Raw genomic sequence first — 24,552 nt, forward strand, 5'->3', positions numbered from 1 at the left:
TAACTTATGAATGTAACATTCCAAACACATTGAACTGAGAGAAATTTAGAGTGACATTCTGGAAACTTTCTCGAAAGGCAAGCGATTAAGGATAAATCACGTTAAAAAGTCTTGTGTTGATTTGTAAAGATAGTCAACAATTCTAAAAGCGACCAAACATCTCAAAAAGGACTATTCATAGAGAGTTCTGACCGGTGGGAGTTTTTGACAAACATAGAGTTAAATATTCGTGGGATGGAGCTCAGGATGGTAATAAGTTAGACTTTAAATAAGGGCCTATGACCTGACTTCTTTAAAGTCTGGTTTGGCCTAACCTTTTTAATAAAAAAAACCAAGTTTAAGCTTTTAAAAAAGTTATTTATATAAAAAGGTTAGGCTTAGACTTGTAACACCTCGATTTTTCATACTTTATATAAATAAATTTTGAAATTATTTTGATATTTAATGTAGTTATTTTAGAGATTTGATATTATTTAATTAATTATATGAACTCTATTTTATTTATGAGATATGACTTTTTATTATTATTTTGATTATTAATACATTAGTAATTTTATGAAATATATTTTAATAATGGATATGCTCATGTATTTATTAAAGGGAGAGTTATGTTTTAATTATTAGTAATTATATTATGAGGAGAGGAAGGAAGGATATTTTAGTAAAATGTATTTTAATATTAATTATTTTATTATTTTATGGTGAATCAGTAAGTTACCGGTTTCACGTTTCTCACTTCTTTTTCTTCTTACACTTCTGAAGAACAAGAAGAGGACCAACCTAATTTCGCCCGCGCTTCGTCTTCTACTCATCAAGGTAAGGGATAGTGAGAAACCTCACTCGAGGGGGTGGAAATAATTGTTGGGTAGTCAAATTAGCCCTAATTCCTTGCCTGATGTATGCGTATAAGGAATAGACACTTTATAAAAGTTTTCTATTTTGTTTTCTGATTATTCAGTTACATTCCTTGTGTGATTCTAAGTGTGAATATGTGTTCAATTTCAAGAATAGATAAGTTTTGATATGAACTTAAGTGCTCTGTGGGTTCCTACGAGAAACTCTATGAGAAACAGACAAATTTTGAATGTTTTCTATTTTAGTTTCTGAGTATTCTATTGCGTTCCTTAATAAATGTTGAGCATGAATATGTGTTTAATTTTGAAATTAGATATGTTTGATAGCAAGATTGGCTCCCAATCCTTTGCCTACCCATGAAAACAAACACTTTATGAATGTTTTTTGTTTTGCTTTTTGACTTTGTTGCGTTTCTCCTATGATTTTGAGTATGAATATGTGCTTAATTTTGAAAATAGATAAGTTTGATAGCAAGATTGGTCCCCAATCCTTTGCCTAAGTGTGGAAACAGACACTTTATGAATGTTTTTCTGTTTTACTTTTTGACTGTTCTATTGCATTCCTTGTATGATTCTTAGTATGAATGTGTTTAATTTGAAAATAGATAAGATTTAATATGAATTAGAGTGTTTTGTTGGTTCTTGTAGAAAACCCTATGAGGAACAATTAAGAACATGATCTTTTGATGAAAACTTTTATGTGCGTGACCTTTTGGGATGATTATGAAGATGTGAAATGTGACAAGTGATATGAGATATTATGAGATATGATAAGTGAAATGTTGAGTCAATGAAATAGTGAATATGTGACATGCATCATGTGCATATATGACTCCAGGTGTGCCGCTTAGGCCGCATGCTAGTGATGTATTGAGTTATTTTAGGTGTGCCACTTAGGCTGCATGCTAGTGATGAAATGAGTTATTCCATGTGGACCGCTTAGGTTGCATGCTAGTGATGTATTGAGCCATTCCAGGGGTACCTTGGGTCACTAGTGATGTATTGAGCTATTCCAAGTGTGCCGCTTAGGTCGCATGCCAGATATGTATTGAGCTATTTCAGGTGTACCTTAGGTCACCAGTGATGTATTTATGAGTGAATGTGCCCCAGGTATGTTGCTGTAGCAGCATGCCAGTGATGAGAAATGTGCGACTTTTGTATGACGTCACATGCATGTGAGAAATGTGCGACTTTTGTATGACGTCACATGCATGCATTTATGAGTTGAGTCCATGACATTATTGCATGATAAGTGAATGTGCATCTATTCTAATGTATTTATAACTTAAGAGTTGAGCTTGGTTATGTGTAACTTGTGTAGTATTTATTATGAATGTGTGTGTTGTCTAACATTAATTTCTACATATGAACCAGAGTAAGATGTTTCTCACTCCCTTGTTACTCTATGTGTATTTTTATTGTGTTACAGGTGATCATCAACATGAAGATGTTGGTGATGAGGTTTAAGTCTCATTGTGGGGTGTGCTTTGATAGGACATGTGATATTGAGACTTAGCTATGATTAATTTAGAATGTTAGTCTCGTTAAATTGTTTAGAAGACCTTGATTTTATTCTTTTGTAATTTTTGCATTAAACTATGATTAGAGACTTGGATTTTATTTATGAAATTTTTTATTTATCTCCATTTATTGTATAATTATGTATGTGGGGTAGAGGGTGTCACAAGACTTATAGAAAAGTATATTAGGCCTTATAAGTTAGTCTATTTATTTATATAAATATAATAATATATTATTAAAAATATAAATAAATAAATAAATTTATAAAATAAAAATATATTATCAATATTTAAAATATTTTTTATAAAATTATTTTTTTACATTATAGGTTTATAAATTTATGACATGTGTATGTGTGTACATCAACATACATGATTATATATGAATTGTCTCTTCAATAGAAAATGATTCAATTTTTATCTTATATTTCTTTTAAAATTTAACTTTTAATAATATTGAGTAAACTATATTTTTAAAATAATTTTATGGACTTTTAAAATTTTAATTAACATTAATAATTTAAATAGACTTTTAAATAGATTAATAAGTCAGACCAGACTTTAAAAATGTCAAGTCATACTTATAAAAAAAATTATGATAGATAATAGGTCAGATTTAAACTTTCATTTTGTAGAATAAACTCAGTCTATATATTCAAAGTCTGATCTGATCTATCTTATTTTCATCCCTAAATGGAGCTATTGAGACATTAATTATAAGAAGTGTTATAATAAATTTCATTCTTTTAAATACTAAATTCATTAACAATATATAATATATATCATTTTGTAATCAATCTTTTAATATAATCATATGTTTAATATAATAAATATAAAAAAGTTTCTAAAGAGTCAAGAGGAAGGGAGCTAGGCCAGGAGGCCCTGCTTGCCCCTCCTTGGACTTGTCCATGCCTTTGATTTGGGTCGGTTTTGGGTTTGGCAAGTTTCGGCTCGAGCATATGGATTCAATTGAGTTACGGCCTCTATGGGCCTCTTCCATTTGTTTTTGCCTAAAATACATTTTTTTATAATTTTAAATCATGTTTCCAACAAGTTAATCTGGGCCATATAATTATTTTTGTTAAGGCCTAATAGCAAGAAGGGATAAAAACCTATTTAGTTTATACAATTGTTTAAATTCCTGTAATTATTTTGAAAAAATTAATTGAAAAATTAGTATAAAATTATATAAATACAAAAGACGTCTAGGCATCGACCATTGTTATGAGTTAACAAGGGTGTCCTCCAAATCCAGTATATGAATAAGAACACACAAAAAAGCAAATTATAAAAATACAAAATACAAAAATACAACAACCCAACATCATTATTAGCGAGCGAGAGAGTAGTTATGGTAATCTCATAAGCCATATGATTTCCTGAGAAAGGGCATCTACATCTTCACTTGTTCAGTTATATCTGTTAGAAGTTTTATCCTCAAAGAACAATGATTAAAAGAGAGATCTTTAGGTCATTTGATTTTGGTTAAAAACTTCCTTTATAATATTTTTTTTTCAATTTAGTTTCACTTTAATTTTTTGTTTCAATTTAGTCCCTAATAATTTAAATTAGTGCAATGTCGGACTTCCGTCCAAATTATTTAAACAGAATTAACTGTTGGTCACGTGGATGCCACGTAGATGCATAGGTGGATGTCAAATTTCTTTAATGCATCTGAAATCAGAACGGCCCGTTCTGGTTGCACTCTTGGTGTATTAATTTTGTACCTGAAACGGACCTTTCCAGGTACAAAATTAACACATCAATAGATATCTCATAAAACACAATTAAATAGACTTTTAATTTTTGAAAACATTTAAACAAATATCTCAAAATATACAAACTCATGATTAATCTCCATGAATATGGTACTTTTGTGTTATGCATTTTACCCGAGGTTTATTAGTTTTTTTGTGTATCCCAAATTAACTAACTTTCCCAACATAATGGATACTGATTTAAAAACAAATAATGGAAAACTTGAAGATTTTATGCTTGATTCAAATTGAAACCACTTTCTTTATATAAAGAGATATAACTTATTTTTACTAGATTGATCCTTATGAGAATAAGGTAATACCTTTCAATTACATTTTATGTCTAAAGTAAGAATTGAAGCTTAGTCTTTAATTAAAAAATATAAATGTTAAACTAATAAAATTAAGGGTGGATGAAATTAAAACACGTAAACGTCACTTTAGCCTTAGGAGAAAAATCCAAAGACCATCTAAAGTAACATTTGAATTGTACACTATTTTGGCACAATGTAAAATAATCTAAAAACACGCTTTTAATGCAAAACTCACGTCGTTGCATCCCATTCAAATCATGGCTAGAGTTCAATTCAACGTATGGTTAGAGTTTGATTTCTGCGGCGAAATTGATGTTGACCTAAATGCTACTACGTGATCGAGTTGTTTCGTGTAGGTTTCTCTGTTATTTCCCTCGATGTCAATCGTCGAGTTCAAACAACTAGTACTAGAATTATTGATGGAATCAAGATATTCCATGCGTTCAAAGTCTAAATAAATTATGTTCATTATATTAATTTACAATTATACATTAAACAAATTTTAAATAAAAAAAATATCAATTAGCAATTGATTTAATAATATTTTGGTGCCGAAAGGGATGCAAGAATAAGAAAAGGTATATATAATTGTTGTGAATGTGATTCAACGTTGGTGATTGGACATGGATTTGCATTAGTTTTAAGTATAAGTGCTCCCTCGCATTTTGGATCGCACATTTGAGATGGAAGTGCCTTAATTGCAACAAAACCCGTCTCCAGAAAGTTCGAGAGGACAATTAGTAGGCCTTTCCAGAAACTACCTTCCCCGGTTATGCATTTTATATGTAAGTTGATACTTCATTCTTGATAGGTGTTTAGTGGTTTTTTTTTTTTTTTTTTAAGATACGAAAGATTATAAAAATAGTCGCAGTAAAAATTGAACCTAAATCTTCGTGTTTCTAACTATCTCAACCCTTCCCACCTAATTATTAGTCTAATTTAGTGTGTATTAAGTGTATAAATTGGAGAATAAAAATATTACCGCAAAAATACAGTGTACAAGATTAATTATATTTTAGTATTCCGTCCAGCACCTTTGCAGCTTTGAAACTCCAAAATTAATATTAATTATAAAATAATTTAATAATTGGACAAAAATTAACTTAATCCTAATCCTAATCCAAACTCGGGGAAATATATTCTCCTTTCATGTTTTTTTTTCTTCTGAAAGTTTCTCAAGAATATTCTCTTACTACAGATTATTTTCCAAAAATGTTAAGGAAACAGACAAAAGTGTTGTCATACTACTCTTCCCATGCATCTTGCTGTGGGTGGCTTCATCCTGGACACCCTCACCCAACATCTCCATGGATGGATCTAGATTGTAGGCTTAATTTTACGAATTTTCAGGATAAAAGGTTTTACATTTTTAAACAGTTACTTCGAAAATACTTTATGTTAATTATTTTCTGTATATAATTAACATCACTTTTAAAATAAATATCGAAAACATGCATCACCAAACTTACCCCCACCCATATAGCAGATTGTAATCAAATAATGGTGTAAAAGACAATGCATATATTTGTATTGATGACTAATATCTATTAAGCATATGAGTGACTATAACCTTTCTCTAATGAATTTCTCCTTTCAATTATATTTTTTTTATTTATAAAAATCAAATACAAATCTTTGTTTTGAATCTAAATCTATTCAAACCAATGTCTCATTATTATATTATATATATATATATATATAATTGTATATATTAATAAATAATTTCAATACTTTCAATATAACAAAAGAAGTCAATTCATAATTAAAAATTAATACATGCTCTTTTAATCCTCATACTTTTGACTATTTAAATTAGATATTTTTAATAGACTAAAATAATTTTTAGTTTAGTTCTTTTAAGGTTAAAAAATGTTTTACTTTGATCTTCTTAAGGTATCTTTATTAACTAAATTGATATAATTTTGCATACTAATAATATCAATTTTAGTTGATGTGATATGTATCGATTTATTATATTTTACCAAATTGTAAAAATAGTGTGATAAATTGAGGAATGAAAATTAGTGTCAAGTATATTTTTATTTTTATATTTTCATAGTTGGTGACCAATTTTAATAACAGACTGACCAATGAAACGTGCATTAGGAATGAAGTTGGTGACCCATTTCAATACATAACTAAAATCTATGCCATTGACCTCTTTTGACGATTTTTGAGTGGTATTGAAGGTTTGTGAAAATTTCGACAGTATGGATAATTACATTAACTATAGTTCTAATTGGTCATTCGTTTATGATGACTTGTATTTGGTGGATGTATGATATTTGAATGTTGATTTTATTTATTTTAATTTTAATTTGTTTAATAATATTTATTTATTTTTATGATTAATATATTTAATATTTCATATGTAGTAGTTTATTTATTTCTTCTAAATGATATTTCATTTATTATTTTATTTAAATATTTATTTGGACTAATATTTAGTAAATTTATTTTAAAATTTTATTTAATTTTCATATTTATTAAATAAATTTTATTTATTTTAATTTATTATACTATCTTAATTATTTATACTATTTTAATTTTCTTTCGGAAAAATCACCACATACTGCATTTCACAATACATGTCACATAACAAAGTAACAAACTCTATTCCACTCAGCTCTTTCATAACGTGTCAAGTGGACCACTAGTAATTCCTGCCTAACAAGGCACATGAAATGGAATCTATCTTTTTCTAAAATAAGTCATGTAGAATTGAAGATTGCTACATATCAAATTTTATATAGTGTAACAAAAATAATCCCACTTTAATAAAATATTTTAAAATAATTCCATTTTAATAATTTATTTCTAAAGTTACCCCAATTTAATCTACAGGCTATAAATCTGTATTTGCTCTCATATTTTGTAGCGTTAAGAAACTTACCAATTAATAACAATCCTTTAAATAATATTATGTGTCATACTTTAACTTTCTCTATAGATTAAATTTTCAGCCTAAATTTAGATCATCGTTGTCACTGTTTTTTAACTTGACATGCAATTTTACATTTGTTTCTTAAAATTTAATGTTATTTTTCTTCTATTTCACCTTAAAATCACGCTCATTGTGTGAACCTTTATGTAATACCAAGTTGTCCCTTAAAAGGAAAAGGAGAAACAAAATTGAAATTACCACTCTGCATATATTGTACACCAAGCCGCGCCTAATTCTAACTCACCGCAATCATAAACTATATTTTTTTTTTTATCTATGGTTTTTGAGTGTTATCAGAAAAAAGGTGCATGGAGTATGGTGGATGGTTCCCTAAAATATGATGTGGGCAATGGGAAGAAGGGGTGATATTTGTGATATTATAATCTAGTCACTATTCTACGGAATGAGAATATTAGTGATTGATGTACGATCAACACTACAATTTAGTGTGAAATTGGTCCAATATGTGACCCATATTGGATGAATCGAATTCGGGCGAAGGTGGCAAGGGTGGTGCAGAGGCCCTGAGTTCATTGTACCTTGCGATGTCAAAATTGTGAAGCTTCATAAGACGCTTCTGGTGGGTGCTGAAACGGCTTTGGTAGAAGCCTTCAAAGCAAGGCTCTTTGGAGGTTCTGAGGAAGAAGGTGTAGCCAGCCATGAAGTACATCGAGGTCACGTAGAAGCAAATGGGTTCCATAACGTCCCACGATAGCTCCCAAAATGTGAGCCTCATGAACGCTACGGTTTGCACCATTAGGAAGCCTAACCCGGCCCAGAGCTCTCGTCGAACCAACTTGCTGGCTTTGTTGTCGATTGTTGTTTTCTTTTTCTCCATTTCTTCCAGTTCCTTTCTTACTGACTCGTGCACCTTCGATCCTGGAATAGGGAACAGAGCCTGGATGGTTTTTGCTACCTGTAACACATGTTTCATAGTTTTGGTAAAAAAAATAGGCTCAATTTATATTTTAGGATTGAAATTAATGAAGAAAATATAAATCCTTCTTTTCACGAGTCCCATTTTTTATGAACATGAATTTCACGGGGTTCGCAAGTGGAGATATCTTGTACTTCAGTCACAAAAATATTACAGGAATGGACATGGGAATATTCGATTCAGTGTCCCAAAAGATTCGAAAACTAAAGATTGAAGTGACATATTCTTTTTCACCCAAAAGAAAAGAGCAACTTGTTATTTGTTTATTTGTATTTACTTTTTAACAGTTATTCATTTTTTTTAGAGGCAGTTCTGTTGGAGACACAAGATAAATATAAACACGCATTCCAATGAAATTTTGAACTGTGATTCACTACACTCATTCCAATGAAATTTTGGACTGTGATTCACTAAACCGAAGAACTAGAAAAGATTTATTAACAAGTATTCTGGTGAAACAAATTAAAAAGTTAAAAATAAATGAAAATGTAAACATTTAATAAGAATATTACATGCTGCATAATCAATATCTTATAAAACATAAAAACTAAAGTTTTATTTTCACAACTATTCATAATTGTTCATTAGTGATGCTGTAATTTTAATAGTCTAACACCTCCAAATTTAATTACATCACAACTAAAAGAATAGCATGATACTAACTATAAAGTTTGTCCTATTTTAGAAACTATTATCAACATCTTTATAAAGATCTAAAACATTTAATAAAAGTATTATTTAGCACTTTAAAGGTTACTTTTATGTTATTGTAATTTCCTGATGACATAAGTTGATTTTTAATGGCTTGTCAACATCCCAAATTTCTAACCAATATGAAAGCTCCCTACCCACTTGCACCGCGAAATAAGTCTGACTTTTTCAACTATCCACCGCCCATTTATTGAAATAAAAGACAAAAGAACAATGCAAACACGGGTTGCTTTTTTTCTGATACATCAGACAGATAATGCAACACAGGTTGCTACTTGGCATACTGCATATTCAGCAAAAAAAAAAATGGCATAATGCATGTTATTTTTATCCCAAGGTAAATATATAAGTTAATTTTAATGCTATCTAAATTTTTGCTGATGACATAAATTAATTTGTAACTGTTAACATTCCAAATTTCTAAAATCTATGAAAAGCTGCCTACCCACTTGAACCGCAAAAAAAAAAAAAAAAAAAAACACGGCTTTCCCCATAAACCACCGTCTCTCGACATAGAACCATACAAAAACATAGTTAATACTTAATAGCATAATATATTACTTTTATCCCACCGAAAGATTAATTGCCATCTAAAATCTGATATACGTAGTAGTTTAATCTTAACTTCCTTTAGTATTCAATTTTTATATTTACAAAACCATTTTGTAATTGAAAATTCTACAATGAAAACAAAAATAATTGTGTAATCATTTCAATTTTTTTTCAAAATTAAGTTTAATAACACATGGCACATATCAGACCTCAGTCTCTATAAAATGGAAATTGTTTTAGTATTTATCCTTTTCATGTATGTAGGTTGTTAAATCGTTTATTATTATCATCTATACTAGGGATATCTATAAAAAATTATTCAAGACCCTACTAATAAATATTATGTTATGCTCACCAGCAATTATTATTACATTTCATTCCTATAATCATTCAATATTTTAAACTTTAAGATAACATTGGATTTCATATATAATTTATATATAAGAAAGACAAAATCTTTAATTACTTTAATCATGAAATTAAATGGTTGTTGAGACTGCATTCTATCCTGCCAGCCTGTAATCTCTTCCACCAATTTTAAACTTTTTTTTTTTTCTAACAAAAGACATATCTCCAGGAAACATTGTGTTTACAGATGTCAGAATTTATGTACAACTGGCATCTATAAAACATTTTAACAAAAATAGTTTAAATATAAATAGTGCAAATTAATGTATAATTAACTTGAATAATCTGGAAAACTAAAAAACAATACTTCATTTTAATTTTCACTTTTTAATTTATATTTTCCCTTTAATTATTATAGAATTAAGAGCACATCTTTACTTTATATTCAACTTTCTATTTCTCTCCTTTTCATTATATATTTTATTTTAAAATAATGTAGAAAGCTGCAGAGTCTCTCTATCTCTCTCTCTTTTTTCTCTTTCTTCTAACAGTAATAATAAAAGATATTTTTATATATTCACTAACTAAAAATTAAGTATTTTTCTTCTATAAATAAATAAATGGTAAAAGGGTAAAATTTCTCTCCTTCAACGGGATTGGGTCCCAATAGACTAATCAGGCCAATCTCGCTTTCTATTACGGTGCCAAATTGATTACGTATTCTGAAATCTTAAAATTATAGTTTAGATTTGTATCCAAATTATAATTTACAGATTCCAAATAGAAAATCAAAGGCACCGTCCTTTGTATTAGTAAAAAGGCAAAAGATTTTATAAAAAAAAATCCCCCAAAGGAGGAGAAGGAGGAGAGTATGAAAGCAGAAGGGCTTTCTGCGGGTCCATTAAAAAGCCCAAAATTTACCATCTCAAAGGTAGAATCCTTAACACGTTTGCAAACAACAAACTTTCAAATTCCTGTGGAAAAACAAAACAAATCACCACAAAACCTTATCAGTTCTCGGCCTCCAAAACAAACAAACACTTCCTAACATTAATTAAATTAAATTAAATTCATTAATTTATACGCCGGTCGATAGAAAGCCAGAAACAGAAACCTATCTGGGATCTTAACATCTTATTCTCCACCGTCACCCTCTCTGTATCATCTCACGCATTAAAACACAACATCCCAACACAACAATAGAAGAACAATAATTTTAATTAAGATTTAAAACTGAAAATAAAATAAAAAATTAAAAAAAAAAAAGAGGAAAAGAAATTAACCTGTTCAGGTCTGAGGAACACGACGTCTCCTATTATAATCACAGACGCTGAATCGTCGAGCATCTTCGCAACGTTCATCGCTTGATCCTCATCGGAACAGTTCTCACTGCACAGACGAACCAACTCCGAATACGTTATGCAACTCTGCGGAATCCTCCGCAGCTTCGATTTCACCGCTTCGATTTGCGCCGCTCGCAGCACCTTCCTCACGTCTTCCACCGCCACGCCTCCGCTCTCCGGCGGAGCGAGACCGTCCAATCGGATTCGGCTCCGAGCAATGTCCATCTCGCGGAGCCTCTGGAGGAGGTCATCGGTAGCCGGCGGCCGGAGCTCCGGCCGAAACACCGCCCTCTTGTGGAGGAACCGGCGGAAGATTCCGCCGTCTCCGGGATCCGGCGCAATGTCGGGCTTCGTCGGAATCGGAGAACGGAGCGAGGAGGAAGCGGAAATGCGGTAGTTGGTGGAGATTTTGGTGATGTTGAGGAGGCGTTGTGCTAGGGTTTTCTTAAACGCCATGATTGGAGGAAGAGAGAGAGAAAATTGGTGTCGTTTTGGTGGGTTCAAGTGAAAGAGGTGTGGGGGAAGTTAATTTATAGGTGTCCCGTATGAGCGGAGGAAGTCGAATTTTTCTGTTTTTTTTTTTTTTTTTGTATTATGACATGTCGTAAATGTGATGAAAAAGACGCGAGAAATTGGTCGCGGTATCGTCGGTGAGATTTTGAATTGGAATTGGAGATGGAGAGGAATCTCGGAACGTGCTGAATTTCGTCAGCATCATGTGGTTGGGAGGAGGGGGGCCACGAGAATTTGGGTAGTGGCGAGAGAAGCGATAAATTGATATTAAAGAATGAGAGGATCACAGGGTTGAGTGGTGTACACGTGTTCGGATGAGGGGTGAAGACCAGGTCGATAGCGAATGTGAGCCGTGTGATGGATATATATTAGGAGAGAGAGAGAGAGAGAGGGGAACTGGGTGAGGATGCTGACTAGGTTGGAGCATGGACTCGCGAGCAGAGGATTATTAATTTATTTTTGGTAGTAAGAAAGGAAAGGGTGGCATCGTTATCTGATCCAATGGAAAGATAATAAAGCAAGAGGGTTGAATTAATTAGAATACTAAAATAGGCATGCGTTGCATGGTGGAGATTGGAATGAGGTGGTGAACCCAGAAACAATTAGCGGGAGTGGTAGCTACGCCAACGATCAATGGTTGCGTCCACGCAAATCTAGACTCTTAGCTTAGGACCGTCTTAGCTTAGCTGTTTATTTTTAATCATATTGCAGAATTCGGACTTGGTTCCCATAAGTTGTAGAGTCACCTTAATTGAAAATTGTTCCGGCCACGGGACGAACTAGGGTTTTCTCTAGGTCAAGCCGCGAAGCCAGAGCATTCAAAAGTGTAATCTGTCGTCCTAGCTCTAGGGTTCTAGGTTTTATACTTTTGTGTTTATGGGCTTCGTGGACCCCGCGATTTTCGGGATTCTCCTTAACCGCTCTTATCCTGAAGCCAAGGGAGTGAGTGGTTGTTTTCCAAATCGGTATTTTTCCGAGAATGCCTTTACAAGAGGACCTATCGGGAAAAAAGGCGTATCCCCTCTCGGGTGCATGTAATTTGGCGTTATAGCCGAGTCGCCACACCCCGTGACGGTCCAGTCGGGAGTTAGACGAGTAGAAGGTCCAGTCGGGTCTTTACCTAGACAATGTGCTGGTCGGGTTTTTACCTAGACGATGTGCTAGTCGGTGGTTTTTTGCCTAGACGATGTGCTAGTCGGGTTTTTGCCTAGACGATGTGCTAGTCGGATTACGACCTGGACAGTCCACTTGCCCTTCAGCCCTGAGCCTAAAAGGCGATAGGGCTCAAGACATGGCCACCTGGTCGGTTATTTGCCAAGAGAAGGGTCGCTAACGTCCTATGACCGAGAAGGGAATCAGGTCGGAAAACGACCTGAACGGTCCACTTGCCCTTCAGCTCTGAGCCTCATGAGGCGAGAGGGCTTGAAGTCGAGTTGTCACATGTTTCCAAAGATCCCATCAGGCAAAAAACCGAGTGACCCTCCTTATAGGCGAGTGGAGTTGGGTTAGGGGCGAGTCGATCGGAGAGATGAACTCGGTCGTGGGCCAAGCGGCATCCGATCCAAAAGAGATCAAGTCGGGCCATTACCTGGATGGCACACTTGAGTCGTTCCGAACATAAATTGAGAGAACGTCTCGGCCAATAGCCGAGACGGTACATATGGTCTGACAAGTCATGTCTCTTCACCTTACTCGAGGTGGGACATGCATTTATTGCGAAGCCGGCGTTGCAGAGGCGTTAGTAAAGGTGGTGCCACGTGGCAGCATTTATCACGAAATATTAAATGCCAAAACGTCCCACGCGCTTCGTGACTCTTGAGCGTATTTTTTCATGCGCGTTGTGACTCTTGGGAGTACCTCCTCACACACGGCCCTTCGTTGCTATAAATAGGGGTGGCCCCTTATGTTGTTAAAATTTTGCATTTCCCTTTCCATAGCTTTTCTTCCTCCGGTGGTGGCTTTCTCCTCCGTTCTAATCTACGGCGGCTGGCGGTGGTTTTGTGCCCCTCTTTTGGTAGGTGGAGTTGTGAGAGGAAACCTTTAGGTACGCTCGTATTTATTTTACCCTCTTAGTGGATTTTTCTTGCAAGCCTTTAAGTTTTAGGTTAAAACTAAGGTTATATTCACAATGGCTAACGCGATTTATGGGGAATTATATGGATGGGTTAAGGATGATGCATTGAAATGCGAATCTTTGATAAATTCCTGCGAAGCCATGGATAGCTTCTGTAGAGACTATGTAGTTTGCCGGGGTGGGGATGAAGTGGTCGCGTGTGAGCCTTGTGTTGATAAGGAACCAGTATGCATTTGTCCTCCCCCAACCGAAAAATTTACCTTTTGTTACACCACTCTCATTTCTAAGATTAGAGTGAGATGGCCCCTAACCGACTGTGAAAAAGGGGTACTTCGAGCTTTGAATGTCGCCCCAACCCAACTACACCCAAATAGTTGGGCTTTTGTACGGGGTTTTGAGATTTTGTGTGAGGGGATCGGGATAATTCCGACTGCAGATAAGTTTTTCTACTTTTTTGAGAGTAGGGTTAGCAAACGTACGAGCTGGGTGTCCGTTAGCGGAGTGTCAGGTCGGGGTTTGTTGTCATTGTTTCAGTCATCCTACAAGGATTTCAAGAAATCATTTTTCCGAGTGCGTAGTATACCGGGTCATGAGAGTGTGTTCGAAGGGTTTCCTTTGTATTGGAATCGGGGAACAATAGCATTTGGTGGACTAGATTCCAAGAAGCTTTCCGAGAGCGATCAGGCCGACATTAAGAAAATTGAAGATTTGAAAACCTTTTTCAACACTGGGAAACTCCTAGACCTAGAGAGTAGGCCTCAAGAATTGAAAATATATATAGGTATAATGTCGCTTTGAATGTTGAGAATTCCTTTTGTCTGTTTAAACCTGTACTTTTATCATAATTTGTTTATGTCTTGTAGCGAAAATGGCGAGCATGAGCAATCGGGAAATGATGAAACTCTGGAAACGACAAAAGGGGCTCCAAGCTTCTGCGGTGGATGAGTCGGCGACCGAGAAGGTGGCGGAGACCGATAGTCCAGTGGGGAAGTCGAGAACTGCTGGCGAGAACCCGCAGAAGCGTCGCCGCGAAGCCGACAAACCTATATCGGTAGTTAACCTTGAGACGGTCGTAGCCGCGGAGATGGACAAGGGCGATACGGAAGTTCAATCTGCCGAGAGGACCGTGAGTGTATGTCTTGGCGAAAATTGGGAACCAGTTGACCATGGGGCTGGTCGCAGCGACCTCCCCTCTTTCTGGGATGAGAAGTTTAATCATAGCGCGCACCTTCGAAATACCGACTGGCTTGAGGGCGACCGAGGCGACTTGGAAAAAATGAGTGCTTTTACCATTGCCAAGGGGGTCGAGTCACTTACAAATCGTCTCTCTGCTCTTTCGTTGATCAACGAGGACAAAATTCGCGGCTTAGTGAGGGAGACTAAGTTGCAGGGGAAAAGGATCACATCCTTGGAGGATGATTTGAACAAGAGCAAATCCGAGTGCAAGTGGGTGTCTAGTGAGCGAGATAGGTTACTGGAAGGTCGCCGTACGTTCGAAGATGAGAAGCAAGCATGGCTCGCCGAGAAGGTGGCGCTGGAGAACGAGTTGGCCGAGACGCGCCTAGCTCGAGATAAATCAGCCGATGCCGCGAGTGTCTTCGAGAACGACTTGTCTTTGGCGAAGCTGGAAGTCGAGAAACTCGAGAATGACCTTGAAGCCGCAAAGGTGGATTCTATGAAGAAATATGTTCAAGGCTTCGACGCGGCGACTTCCCAAATAAAAATTCTGTATACCGATCTCGATATCGGGGGCATGGGCTACTTCAAAGAGATTGTCGATGGGCAACTTGTGGATCCTCCCGAGGATGATTAAGTCTATGTTGCACTTTCCTGCTTTTTGCACTTGTCTTTTTTGCACTTGTTTAATTTCGTGTTTCTTAAACGTGTAACCATTTTGACTTTCGTGTTTCAAGAACTTGCTTCGTTCTTTATATACTGTGTACAATTTCTAAGTTAAAAATTGAATTTCAACGAATTTAATCGCCAAAAAAACGACTTGGAAAGATGCAAGTATTTTTTCTAAGTTAAAAATTGAATTTCAACGAGTTTAATCGTCAAAAAACCGACTCGGAAAGATGCAAGTATTTTTTCTAAGTTAAAAATTGAATTTCAACGAGTTTAATCGTCCAAATACCGAGTAAAATTACCTAGTCGTCCAAATGCCGAGTAGACAACCTCGAGTTTGAATCAACTATCTAAATTATCTAATCGCCAAAAATCCGACTAGGGTAGATGCAAATATTTTTCTAAGTTAAAAATTGAATTTTCCGTCTAATCGCCAGCAAACCGACTAGGGTAAATATTTGTAAAATCACCGAGTCGTCCAAATACCGAGTAAATTTACCTAGTCGTCCCAATACCGACTGAATACGCCGGTAATTTACTTAAATGAAAAACACAGTTGAGAATACTGGTCGTCCAAATACCGACCATAAACATCAGAAATTAAACTAAGTATTAAACTTGAATGTATTGATTGAACTACCCGTTCCTATATACCACCCTAATCATGCGAGGGGGCCGAGGTTGATGTTAATCTTGGTCCGTGGATTCAGATGACTTGCAATCGGTGGTCGATCAGTATTTTCAAAGTAGGAGTACTTCTAAAGCATTTCTTGTTATAAAAACTTTAAGCTGTAGTCGTGGTAATTTGAACCTACAACTAAGCACTGATTCATTGTTGTCACTGATTTGTGTGAACTGCTCGTTCTGGGTTATTTATACTCGCCTAGTCGGAACTTAACCAACAATCACGAGTTTTTTCAATCGAGTTATTTATACTCGTCCAGTCGGACTTTTGCCGACAATCACGAGTTTTTTCAATCGAGTTATTTATACTCGCCCAGTCGGACTTTTGCCGACAATCACGAGTTTTTTCAATCGAGTTATTTATACTCGCCCAGTCGGACTTTTGCCGACAATCACGAGTTTTTTCAATCGAGTTATTTATACTCGCCCAGTCGGACTTTTGCCGACAATCACGAGTTCTTCAAGTTATTTATACTCGTCCAGTCGGACTTTTGCCGACAATCACGAGTTTTTTGAATCGAGTTATTTATACTCGCCCAGTCGGACTTTTGCCGACAATCACGAGTTTTTTCAATCGAGTTATTTATACTCGCCCAGCCGGACTTTTGCCGACAATCACGAGTTTTTTCAATCGAGTTATTTATACTCGCCCAGTCGGACTTTTGCCGACAATCACGAGTTTTTTCAATCGAGTTATTTATACTCGCCCAGTCGGACTTTTGCCGACAATCACGAGTTCTTCAAGTTATTTATACTCGTCCAGTCGGACTTTTGCCGACAATCACGAGTTTTTTCAATCGAGTTATTTATACTCGCCCAGTCGGACTTTTGCCGACAATCACGAGTTTTTTCAATCGAGTTATTTATACTCGCCCAGCCGGACTATTGCCGACAATCACGAGTTTTTTCAATCGAGTTATTTATACTCGCCCAGCCGGACTATTGCCGACAATCACGAGTTTTTTCAATCGAGTTATTTATACTCGCCCAGCCGGGCTATTGCCGGCAATCACGAGTTCTTCAAGTTATTTATACTCGTCCAGTCGGACTTTTGCCGACAATCACGAGTTCTTCAAGTTATTTATACTCGCCCAGTCGGACTTTTGCCGACAATCACGAGTTTTTATCCATGTAAAGAGAAAAAGCTCATGAAAAGGAAACAGTCAGATGACATTTATTAGAATTGGGGAGGGTGGTGCCTCATTAAAAACCTCCTCAGCAAAAACCCCTCATATTTTTACGGGGAAAAAATACTGAGTTAGGAAAAGAGTGCACCTAATACAAAGGGGGAGAAAAGTCTAGCTATAATAGAAGCGTAGGTTTGCAGCATTCCACGTTCTCGGTATCCTGCCTCCATCCAAAGTTCTAAGTCGGTAGGCCCCTTTGCCGACCACATCATCAATCTTGTAAGGGCCAACCCATTTAGGCGATAGTTTGTTTTTCATCTGTGTAATTTGAGCGCGCCTCAAAACTAGGTCGCCTACGACAAAATCTCTTGGGTTTACCTTAGTGTTGTACTTGAAGGCTGCTCTTCTCTGCGCCGCTACTTGATTTATTCTTGCTCTTTCTCTTGTTTCTTCGATCAGGTCTAAATCAATTCGTCTTCCCTGGTCAGATTCTTCTTCAGAAAAAGCGGTAGTGCGTACTGAAGGCTCTGCAATTTCAATCGGGATCATGGCGTCGGTTCCGTATACCAGATTGAAGGGGGTATCTTGGGTCGTTGAGTGAACAGTCGTGTGGTACGACCAAAGTACTCGGGGAAGCTCTTCCACCCATGAAGCGCCTGAGTCTTGTACACGTTTCTTCAAGCCTGAGAGGATTACCTTGTTGGCCGACTCGGCCTGGCCGTTAGATTGAGGGTGTTCGACGGACGTGAATGCCATTCTGATTCCGACCTCTTTACAAAAATCACGAACTCTCGCGCTTGCAAACTGTGTCCCGTTATCGGAAACAAGCATCTGAGGGACTCCATATCTGCACACCACATTCTTCCAAAGAAATGCTCTGACCTTTTCTGCTGAGATGGTTGCAACCGGTTCCGCCTCGATCCATTTGCTAAAGTAGTCTACTGCTACTATCAAAAATTTCAGTTGCCTCACAGCGATCGGAAATGGACCGAGAATGTCAATCCCCCATTTGTGGAAAGGCCAAGGAGACAGGATCGAATGTAGTCGCTCGGCGGGGGAATGGTGCAGGGTAGCATGTCTTTGGCATCCATCACATTTCTGGACCCAGTTGACGCAGTCATTTCTCAAAGATGGCCAGAAGTAACCTGCGCGGGCGACCTTGTACACTAGAGCTCGGCCTCCGATATGACTGCCGCACATACCACTATGTACCTCGTCCATCACCCTCTGCGCTTGCGACGTGGTCAAACACCTCAGGAGAGGAGAGCTAAAGCCCCTTCGGTACAGCCTTTCGTTGATGACAACGAACCTGGCCGACTCCCTTTGCACTAACGATGCCTCCTTTTTGTCTTCCGGTAGTTCCCCCCGAGTCAGATATGCAATGTATGGTGCCATCCAAGAATTTAGCTCTTCCTGGATGAATAGGATATTTCCTTGCGCCTCGTTTATGCTCGGCCGTGACAGCGTTTCTTGGATGACTGACCGAGTAGCTCCTGGTTTCTTTGTGCTTGCAAGCTTGGAGAGCAGGTCGGCCCTGGAGTTTTGCTCTCGTGGTACATGGTTAAGTGTGAATTCTCGGAAATTTTCCGAAAGGTGCTTAACCTTCTCCAGGTATTTGGCCAGTTGAGGGTCCTTTGCTTGGAAGGTGCCGGCTACCTGTCCTGTGATTAATTGGGAGTCACTTCGTGCTGATAAGCTTGTCGCCCCCATTTCCTTCGCCAATGTCATTCCGGCCAACAATGCTTCATACTCGGCCTGGTTATTGCTTGCCCGGAACTCAAATCGCAATGACTGTTCCAACAAAATTCCTCCCGGTCCTTCCAAGACAATCCCCGCTCCACTTCCTCCAAGGTTCGAGGCTCCATCTACCGACAGGATCCACTGTGTGTCTTCAGTTCGAACTTCCCCCACTGGTGAGGTTAGTTCCATTACGAAGTCAGCCAGCGCCTGAGCTTTGATTGCTCCTCTCGGTTCGTACTTGATGGAATGCTCCGACAACTCCACGGACCACTTCATCATCCTTCCTGCCAGGTCGGGCTTCTGCAATATTTGCCTAATCGGGTGATCTGTTCGAACTACCACCTCGTAACTCTGGAAGTAATGTCTCAGTTTGCGTGCTGTAACCAGTATCGCGAGGGCTAGCTTCTCCATCTTTTGGTAACGAGTCTCCGCGCCTTGCAACACCCTGCTAATAAAATAAATAGGCAATTGAGAACTACCTCTTTCTTGTACTAAGACTGCACTGATGGCGCTATCAGATGCCGACAAATACATCAGTAAAGGGAGACCGGCTTGCGGTTTAGAGAGTATTGGTGGCGAGGTGAGAGACTGTTTGAGTTCACCGAACGCTTTTTCACATTCATCTGTCCATGCAAAGCGGTTGTTCTTCCTCAAGCACTGGAACAAAGGCAGCGATTTATCCGCCGCCTTGGAGAGGAACCGAGAGAGGGAAGCCATCCTTCCTGTCAACTGCTGGACCTCTTTTACCGTCGCCGGACTTCTCATATTGATGATCGCGGAACACTTCTCGGGATTTGCCTCAATACCACGATGGGTCAGCAGGAAACCGAGGAACTTTCCTGCTTGGACGCCGAAGGAGCACTTCGCGGGATTCAACTTGAGTTGATAACGCGCTAAAGTGTCGAAGCTCTCTTGCAAGTCGGCGTAATGCCGAGAGAAGCTGTCCGACTTTACCACCATATCGTCCACGTATGCCTCAACGTTCCTTCCCAGCTGCTTTGCCAGGACTTTGTCCATGAGCCGCTGGTATGTCGCTCCCGCGTTCTTCAAACCAAAAGGCATGACCCTGTAACAACAAGTAGCCTGATCGGCTATGAAGGCCGTTTTGTCCTCATCAGCTGGGTGCATTCGGATTTGATTGTAACCGGAGTAGGCGTCCATGAAACTTAACAGCTCGTACCCCGAGGCGCCGTCGACCAGGCAGTCTATGTTGGGGAGTGGGTATGAGTCTTTCGGGCAAGCTTTGTTTAGGTCAGTGAAGTCGGTACACATCCTCCAACTTCCATTACTCTTTCGTACCATCACTACGTTCGCCAGCCACGTCGGGTATTGGATTTCCCGAATATGACCAGCTGCCATCAATTTTCTTGTCTCCTCCACTATGGCCTTCCTTTTGTCTTCTCCAAACTTTCGCCTTTTCTGGATCACGGGCTTCGCCTTGGGGTCGACCATGAGGTGGTGACATAAGAAATCGGGATCAATGCCCGGCATATCCCCGACACTCCACGCGAAGGCCGATATGTTTCTCTTTAGCACGGTGACTAGACCTTCCTCGTCTTCCTTGTTTAGAGATACACCAATCTTGACGATTTTCCCCTCGGCCAGGGTAACCTCCTTTACATCTTCCGCTGGGGCTGGTCGGGTATCGAAATGATTCATTCTCGGATCCAACTCTATTGACTGAACACCCCGATCAACCTGTGTCACATATAGTTGTCGCCTCGCCCTCAAACTGTCTTCGTAGCATTTCCTCGCTACATCTTGATCGACGCAGACGACACCCACCTTTCCGCTGGGCAAAGGGTACTTCAGCTTCAAATGAGGCGTGGAGACGACCGCTCCCAACTTATTTAGTGTTGGTCTACCGACTAGTATGCTGTAAGATGATTGAGCGTTTACCACCAGATATCGGATAGTGACAGTTTTCATATTGTCTCCCTGGCCGAACGTTGTCTCCAAGTCGGCGTATCCCCTGGCTATTACCTGATCACCTGCAAAACCAACCAACGTACCTGCGTACGGCATGAGACGATCAGTCGGAATCTTCATCCCGACGAAAGCTTCCCAAAACATTATATCCGCCGAACTGCCTTGGTCCACTAACACTCGTTTCACGTTGTACCCCATGACGATTGCCGAGACGACTATGGGGTCATCCTCGTGGGGAGATACACCCTCAAAGTCGGCGTCCGAGAACGTGATGGCTGATCGGGAGGGTCTCGGCAACTCGGAGACCGACAGTACTGACCGAGAGTACCTCTTCCTTGCCGCAGAAGTCGAGCCTCCACCAGCAAATCCCCCTGCTATGGTGTTGAAGTCTCCATGAATGGCTTGCTGGTGAGCCTCCTTAGATTTTTGCGGGGGGTCTCTCGGGGGAGACCTCCCCTCGCGTCTTCCTCTCCTGTTGTCTTCTCCCTCCTGCCTATGTCGCCTGTCGGACGAGCTCTCACCCTTCTTTCCTGCAATAAACTCTTTCAACCGACCCTCCTTGATAAGGCGCTCAATTTGCCTCCCAAGAACGAAACAATTCTCCGTCTTGTGTCCATGAGCCCGATGAAACTCACACCAGTCAGTTTTGTAGGGCCCCAACTGCCGGTCAGTTGCCTCTGGGAAGTCAAATAATGACGCACTATTTACGTCATGCAGAATGTGTCGCCTGGGAACATTAAGTGGCGTAAACTTCTCCTCCTCCTTGCTTCGTGACCATTCGGCCTTTGGGCGACTGATATGATCGGACTGCCGATAGTTACCCTCCTTTGCGTTGTAGCGATCGCTTCGCTTATTCCAGTCCGACCGCGGTCGGAGATGCTTGTTACTCTCCTTATTACTGCCCCCTGCCTCTCGGTTCTCGGCTGCCCTCTTTATGATCTGGTTTTCTTCCGTCTTGATGTGGCTTAAAGCAAAAGCCCTTACCTCCGACATTGTTTGACAGTTAGCTCTCTCGAGCGCAATGTCGAACGCTCCAGACCGCAAACCCTTCTGGAAGGCGATGACCGCCATTCTCTCATCCAAGGATGCTATCTTCAGAGCCACCTCATTGAATCTCTGCAGAAAATCCTTCAATGACTCCTCCCGTTGCTGCTTAAGGTCAAATAAATCCGACGTGATCGGTGGCTTCTTCTTATTGGCAGCGAATTGAGCCATAAACAGCCGACTGAAAACGTCAAAGTCGATGATGGATCGGTCGGGGAGGCTACTAAACCAATCGAGCGCCGCCTTTTTAAGCGTACCCATGAACAGTTTGCAACGGACTTCCATGCTCCCTCCGCAAATCAGCATCTGAGCTCGGAAATCTGTTAGATGTTGACTGGGATCCTGTGATCCATCAAAAGGTTCGACCTGCGGTATCCGATGATCCCTGGGGATGGCCTCAGCCTCTATGGCCTCCGAGAAAGGCCGAAAATCCCTTGGGACTTCCTGCATGACATCCTCCTCCAACGCTCTGGTGTTGGCTTCTATCCTGGCCTGTAACTCATCCGCTCGCCTCCTGATCTCCTCGTTTTCGCGCTGAATGGCCTCCTCTCTCTCCCTGGATCGTGCATTATCCTCCCGTAGGCCATTGATCATGGCCATCATCTCCTCCATGGTAGGGGGTTGTGAATTGCTGTTGTTGCCGCCTCTCGCCATGGTAAAGTGTAGGTCTTTCTGTATTTCTTGGGGCGTAGGAAAAGTTTTACCGTGGCCCCACGGTGGGCGCCAAAATGTTCCGGCCACGGGACGAACTAGGGTTTTCTCTAGGTCAAGCCGCGAAGCCAGAGCATTCAAAAGTGTAATCTGTCGTCCTAGCTCTAGGGTTCTAGGTTTTATACTTTTGTGTTTATGGGCTTCGTGGACCCCGCGATTTTCGGGATTCTCCTTAACCGCTCTTATCCTGAAGCCAAGGGAGTGAGTGGTTGTTTTCCAAATCGGTATTTTTCCGAGAATGCCTTTACAAGAGGACCTATCGGGAAAAAAGGCGTATCCCCTCTCGGGTGCATGTAATTTGGCGTTATAGCCGAGTCGCCACACCCCGTGACGGTCCAGTCGGGAGTTAGACGAGTAGAAGGTCCAGTCGGGTCTTTACCTAGACAATGTGCTGGTCGGGTTTTTACCTAGACGATGTGCTAGTCGGTGGTTTTTTGCCTAGACGATGTGCTAGTCGGGTTTTTGCCTAGACGATGTGCTAGTCGGATTACGACCTGGACAGTCCACTTGCCCTTCAGCCCTGAGCCTAAAAGGCGATAGGGCTCAAGACATGGCCACCTGGTCGGTTATTTGCCAAGAGAAGGGTCGCTAACGTCCTATGACCGAGAAGGGAATCAGGTCGGAAAACGACCTGAACGGTCCACTTGCCCTTCAGCTCTGAGCCTCATGAGGCGAGAGGGCTTGAAGTCGAGTTGTCACATGTTTCCAAAGATCCCATCAGGCAAAAAACCGAGTGACCCTCCTTATAGGCGAGTGGAGTTGGGTTAGGGGCGAGTCGATCGGAGAGATGAACTCGGTCGTGGGCCAAGCGGCATCCGATCCAAAAGAGATCAAGTCGGGCCATTACCTGGATGGCACACTTGAGTCGTTCCGAACATAAATTGAGAGAACGTCTCGGCCAATAGCCGAGACGGTACATATGGTCTGACAAGTCATGTCTCTTCACCTTACTCGAGGTGGGACATGCATTTATTGCGAAGCCGGCGTTGCAGAGGCGTTAGTAAAGGTGGTGCCACGTGGCAGCATTTATCACGAAATATTAAATGCCAAAACGTCCCACGCGCTTCGTGACTCTTGAGCGTATTTTTTCATGCGCGTTGTGACTCTTGGGAGTACCTCCTCACACACGGCCCTTCGTTGCTATAAATAGGGGTGGCCCCTTATGTTGTTAAAATTTTGCATTTCCCTTTCCATAGCTTTTCTTCCTCCGGTGGTGGCTTTCTCCTCCGTTCTAATCTACGGCGGCTGGCGGTGGTTTTGTGCCCCTCTTTTGGTAGGTGGAGTTGTGAGAGGAAACCTTTAGGTACGCTCGTATTTATTTTACCCTCTTAGTGGATTTTTCTTGCAAGCCTTTAAGTTTTAGGTTAAAACTAAGGTTATATTCACAATGGCTAACGCGATTTATGGGGAATTATATGGATGGGTTAAGGATGATGCATTGAAATGCGAATCTTTGATAAATTCCTGCGAAGCCATGGATAGCTTCTGTAGAGACTATGTAGTTTGCCGGGGTGGGGATGAAGTGGTCGCGTGTGAGCCTTGTGTTGATAAGGAACCAGTATGCATTTGTCCTCCCCCAACCGAAAAATTTACCTTTTGTTACAC

General features: G+C 39.5%; 2 protein-coding genes across 3 annotated transcripts; both read right to left on the reverse strand.

Annotated features, from left to right (window-relative positions):
* Positions 1-7,553: 7,553 nt before the first annotated feature.
* Positions 7,554-11,800, reverse strand: LOC109791047 (calcium uniporter protein 3, mitochondrial). 2 transcript variants are annotated; one of them, XM_020350299.3, is made up of 3 exons: positions 11,221-11,800; positions 10,859-10,911; positions 8,164-8,305 (listed from the first exon to the last, which is right to left on the reverse strand). In XM_020350299.3, exons 1-3 carry the CDS (start codon positions 11,734-11,736, stop codon positions 8,302-8,304), a joined length of 573 nt encoding a protein of 190 aa, XP_020205888.1. In that variant the 5' UTR covers positions 11,737-11,800; the 3' UTR covers positions 8,164-8,301. The 2 variants fall into 2 exon arrangements, with proteins under 2 accessions (XP_020205887.1, XP_020205888.1); XM_020350298.3 differs by lacking the exon at positions 10,859-10,911 and having other exon boundaries at positions 7,554-8,305; positions 11,221-11,799.
* A 5,894-nt stretch (positions 11,801-17,694) lies between these two features.
* On the reverse strand, positions 17,695-22,890 carry LOC145957903 (uncharacterized). The gene has a single exon (XM_083074331.1). It carries the CDS (start codon positions 22,888-22,890, stop codon positions 17,695-17,697), a length of 5,196 nt encoding a protein of 1,731 aa, XP_082930457.1.
* Between the last annotated feature and the right edge of the window lie 1,662 nt (positions 22,891-24,552).

This window comes from Cajanus cajan, chromosome 5 (genome assembly GCF_000230855.2).
Source record: "Cajanus cajan strain Asha chromosome 5, NIPB_CcT2T_4, whole genome shotgun sequence".
NCBI lineage: Eukaryota > Viridiplantae > Streptophyta > Magnoliopsida > Fabales > Fabaceae > Cajanus > Cajanus cajan.

Bases quoted from the DNA above. Each gene is read 5' to 3' on its own strand.
- LOC145957903 (XM_083074331.1), bottom strand. From the start codon at position 22,890: ATGGCGAGAGGCGGCAACAACAGCAATTCACAACCCCCTACCATGGAG.
- LOC109791047 (XM_020350298.3), bottom strand. From the start codon at position 11,736: ATGGCGTTTAAGAAAACCCTAGCACAACGCCTCCTCAACATCACCAAA. The intron at 8,306-11,220 runs GTTAATTTCTTT...CATGTGTTACAG, and splicing joins TGTTCCTCAGACCTGAACAG to GTAGCAAAAACCATCCAGGC.